A 4969-nucleotide genomic window follows, 5' to 3' on the forward strand; every position below is an offset into this window, starting at 1 on the left:
TGAATTTATTTATTTATTTGACAGACAGAGATCACAAGTAGGCAGAGAGGCAGGCAGAGAGAAGGGGGGGGGAAGCAGGTTCCCTGAGGAGCAGAGAACCTGATGTGGGACTCGATCCCAGGACCCTGGGAATCATGACCTGAGCCGAAGGCAGAGGCTTTAACCCACTGAGCCACCCAGACACCCCTATTTTAGGATATCTTGTACATTAGGATCCCTTCAGAATTTGTAGAAGCTTGTTCCATTAAGCATAAAATTTTATTTAGAGCCAATAAAACAGACTCAATTTCAAAAGAAAAGGGGGGGCACACTTATCAGCATGAGCACTAAGTAATTATATAGAATTGTTGAATTATTGCATTGTATACCCGAAGCAAATATAACACTGTATGTTAATTATACTCCAATTAAAAAATTTCAGCAGAGACCTAAATGTAAGACCTAAAACAATAAAACTCTTAGAAGAAAAATATAGGGCAAAAGTTGCCCAGCATTGGATTTGACAATGATTTCTGATATGCCTTGATATGACACCAAGGCACAGACAATCTTTTATTTTTATTTATTTTTAAAGATTTTATTTATTTATTTGACAGACAGAGATCACAAGTAGGCAGAGAGACAGACAGAGAGAGAGAGGAGGCTCCCCACCGAGCAGAGAGCCCAACGTGGGGCTTGATCTCAGGACCCCGGGACCATGACCTGAGCCAAAAGCAGAGGCTTTAACCCACCGAGCCACCCAGGTGCCCCACACAGACAACCTTTAAAAAAATGATTAAAAATGGGTTTGAAAGGATATTTCTCCAAAGAAGATATACAAATGGCCATAAGTCCATGAAAAGGTGCTCAATGTCACTAATTAGGAGGGAAATGCCAATTAAAGTACAGTAAGATACCAACTCACAGTAAGATATCCCCTCACACTCGTTTGAAGAGCTACTATCAAAAACAAAAACTAGGGCACCTGGGTGGCTCAGTGGGTTAAGCCGCTGCCTTCGGCTCAGGTCATGATCTCAGGGTCCTGGGATCGAGTCCCGCATCGGGCTCTCTGCTCAGCAGGGAGCCTGCTTCCTCATCTCTCTCTCTCTCTCTCTGCCTGCCTCTCTGCCTACTTGTGATCTCTCTCTGTCAAATAAATAAATAAAATCTTAAAAAAAAAACACACACACACACACAAAACCCCAAAAGCTAACAGGTGTTGGCAAGGATGGGGAAAAATGGAAATCTTGGTGTGTTCTCAGTGGGAATGTGAAAATGATTCAGTAGCTGTGGGAAACAGTATGGTGGGTCCTCAAAAAAAATTACAAATAGAACTGCCATGTGAAACAGCAATTCTCCCCTGGGGTATACCCCCAGAAGAATCGAAAGCAGGGTCTTAAAGAGATATCTGAACACCCCTGTTCAGAGCAACATTATTCATGATAGCCAAAATGTGGAAGCAACCCAAGTGACCATTAGTGGATGAATGGATTAGCAAAATGTGTATAGATATACAACAGAATACTGTTCTGTCTTTAAAAGGAAGGAAATTCTGACACAGGCTACGACACGGGTGAACTTTGAAGACACCAAGCTAAACGAAATAAGCCAGTCACAAAAGACAAATACTGTATGACTCTACTTATATGAGGTACTTAGAGCAGTCTAAATTGTAAAGGCAGGGGCACCTGGGTGGCTTAGTTGGCTAAGCATCTGCCTCCGGCTCATGTCATGATCTTCAGGGACCTGGGATCAAGCCCCGAATCAGGCTCTCTGCTCATTAGGAGTCTGCTTCTACCTCTGCTTCTCCATCTGCTCCTTCTTGTGCTCTATCTCAAGTGAATAAAAAAAATCTTAAAAAAATAAATTGTAAAGACGGAAAGCAGAATGGTGGCTGCCAGGGGCTGGGGTAAGGGGAATAGGAAGGTATTGTTTAATGGGTACAGGGTTTTAGTTTTGCAAAATGAAAAGAGTTCTGGGGATGGAGAATGATGATGTTCATACAACATTATGCATGTGCTTAGTACCACTGAACTGTCCACTTAAAAATAGGTAAGATGGTAAATCTTATGCATATTTAGACACAATAAAAATTCTTGGGAGAGAAATACAACTGCCAAAACATGAAAGACAATTAGACAATTATGGAATGAAAAGTCACCAGAATAAAAGCCACAGCATAAGGAATGAGGTCACTCTGAGAAACAAACTAGGGGTTTTGGAGGGGTGGGGATGGGAGGATGGGTGAGCCTAGTGGTGGGTATTAAGGAGGGCATGTATTGCATGGAGCACTGGCTGTGGTGCGTAAACACTGAAAAAATAAAATTAAATTTTAAAAAAAAGGAATGCAGTCAATGACATTGTGATAGTGAGGTCTGGGGCAGATGGTGCCCACACATGTGGTGAGATGGCATAATGTCTAAACTTGTCAAATCACTAGATTTTGCACATGAAACTAACGAAACACTGTGTATCAACTGTGCTCAAATAAAAAAGAAATATTTTGAGAGGTTGAGAGAGCAAAAGGAGGGGCAGAGGGGGAGAAAGAGAAAGAGATGGAGAGAGAATTTCAAGCACAGAACTTGACACAGTACTCAATCCCACAACTCTGAGATCATGACCTGAGCCAAAATCAAGAGTCAGACCCTTAACTGACTGAGCCACCCTGGTGCCTCAGAAAAGAAATTTTTTTTAAAGAACACAAAAGACAAGAAAAGACCGAAAAATTCTTCCAAACTAAAGACTCTAAATATGGGTCTTGACAATCACATGCAACATGAATTCCTAGACACAGTCCTGGACCAGAGAAGAGAAAGAACCACTGTGGGACAGCTGGTGAAAATCGGAACGCAATCTGCGAATTGGAGGTTAGTGTTTCACAAACGCTGAGTTCTAGGCTGGAATGGCTGTATGCCGGTTACATAGGAGAGTCCCCATTTTGAAGGCATGCATGTTCGAGTGCTTTGTGGTAATGAAACATCACACCTACAATTTGATCTCCAAACGATCAGAAAACTAAAGAGCGGACCACGGAGCAAACACTAATATAGTACCAGCTGGGGAACCAGGTGAAGGGCATTTGGGAGTTCATTCTACACACCTGGAGGCATCTTGACGAAGGTATCAAGGACATGCACTTCGGCCATTTGCGAGATCCGTTCGTTCTCTGCAAGAGTTCGTGCACGGGCCTGAATGATGTGTCTCTCCAACATTTCAGCTTCATCCAGTCGCTGCTTATAGACCTCCCGAATCTGGCAGGTAGACCAACAAATGCACAGAAATATGCGGAGACCGCAGAGCTTTACTCATCCTCCGCATCCCCCCTCCATTCCCGGAGTATCCGGGCTTCCTGCAGAGCGCAGAAGAGCTGTTACAGAACTATGAAGACCATCTGGTCCACCATAACAGATGTGAAAACTGGGACGCACAGAGGAAAATGGGTTAAAACTTTCATAGTAAAGTCGGGTACAGAACCGAGCCTGAAACTCCCCCTCCTGCCTTCACAGCTGCCTCCCAAACTCTGAAGGAGCAAACACAAGTTACACCAACTCTTGTAGACGGGGCGTGCCACACAGATGCCTACTTCACCTGAGACTCCCTTTCAGGGACTCCTCAGCAGTGTGGGTAGCAGTCAGACGCAGCAGAGAGGATCCAAGTCAGCTGCTTTGCTCCTCGTACAGATGAGGAGGCAGCTGCCTTCCACAGACAAAGCAGGCTTTCTCAGATCTGGGCATGAATGCCTAGGCACGATTGTGGTTTGGGATACAAAGACAGGCACCCCAAAAGGCAAGTGACTTTTGGCCTTATCATCTCCAGGGAACAACTATTTGGCTATCTGCCCCAGTCCTTTTATTTATATATGCAATATTTCGTGTGTGTATGCATGTAGAGAAATGAAGATGGAGGTGCCACAGACATATAACTTATGTGCGTATTTATGGGAACGTGCGGTTAGAGTGCCCTTCCACTAGGCTGTCGAACACGATCCCCTGTGCCTGGCACCCCGCAGGTGCTGGCACTTTTTCAGCGGCTGAGTCCTGCGGGGCCCTGCATTTCTAGGGCCGCGCCCTGGGTTCCCCGGCACTGTCCGCGGACGCGACACCACTGGTGAGCACGGGCAGGGGGCGCGCGGGGCTCGGGGGCCGCCTTACCCGCTGCAGCTCGTCCACGAACTCCTCGTGGCGCGCATCCTCGCTGCCGCGGGCCTTGATCAAGCGCGCGCACAGGTCCTCGCCAATCACCTCGTTAGTGTACAAGTTGCGGAAGACGCTGGTGAGCAAGTGCGAGATGTCCTGGGTGCGCAGTGAGGTGGGGCGCAGACTCAGCAGCTGCGGCTCCGAGAGCGGCTGGAGCGTGAAGGGCCCCACGGGGCGGGCCCGGCCCCCGACGCCGTAGTGAGAAGCCTCGGAGTGGGTTAAGGAGGACAGCCGGGTCGACTCGCTGAGGCCGCGGACCCCGGCCGCTGGCGAGGTTGGCGTCCACTTGGCGCCCTGGAATGTATAGGACCCCGACTCTGCAGACAGCCGGCCTCTGGCTCTTCCCGTCTCCATGGCAACTGAGACGCCGCTAACTCCTTGCCGCCTTCCGCTTCCGGCTGCGCGCCTTCCGCTTTGCCTCCCTCTGCGAGGGTTAGGGGGGGTGTCTTGGGTGTTGTCGTGGTGGTAAATATTCACATCTTTTGCATCGACCTTGTTAAAGGGAGCTTAGTGTGGGGCACCAGTGGAGAATGGTTCATTGGCACAGCCAGGCCAGGCTGGTTGCAAACCTGGCTCCTAACCACCTCTCTCCATCCTCTGCTCTCTAATTTGTTAAGCAATTATACACTCATTTAATATTTATTGTATAAAGATTCTGTTTCAGGTTTGTGCTGGGAGCTGAAGGTAGCAAAGGAAGTAAGATGTTGCTTCTGCCCTCAGTCGTGTGTGTGTGTGTGTGTGTGTGTGTGTGTGTGTATGAGAGAGACAGACAGACAGATAGACAGATAGACCAG

General features: G+C 47.4%; 1 protein-coding gene across 1 annotated transcript in view; it reads right to left on the reverse strand.

Annotated features, from left to right (window-relative positions):
• DLEC1 (DLEC1 cilia and flagella associated protein) overlaps positions 1–4695 on the reverse strand; it is a 66930-nt gene extending 62235 nt beyond the window's left edge. The window contains exons 1-2 of the mRNA XM_059390555.1: positions 4131–4695; positions 3080–3230 (exon numbers count right to left, since the gene is read on the reverse strand). Coding sequence (XP_059246538.1) covers positions 3080–3230; positions 4131–4529 — 550 coding nt within the window. The 5' untranslated portion in view covers positions 4530–4695. The remainder of the gene's footprint in view (positions 1–3079; positions 3231–4130) is intronic.
• Between the last annotated feature and the right edge of the window lie 274 nt (positions 4696–4969).

The sequence above is a fragment of the Mustela nigripes genome, chromosome 2, assembly GCF_022355385.1.
Source record: "Mustela nigripes isolate SB6536 chromosome 2, MUSNIG.SB6536, whole genome shotgun sequence".
NCBI lineage: Eukaryota > Metazoa > Chordata > Mammalia > Carnivora > Mustelidae > Mustela > Mustela nigripes.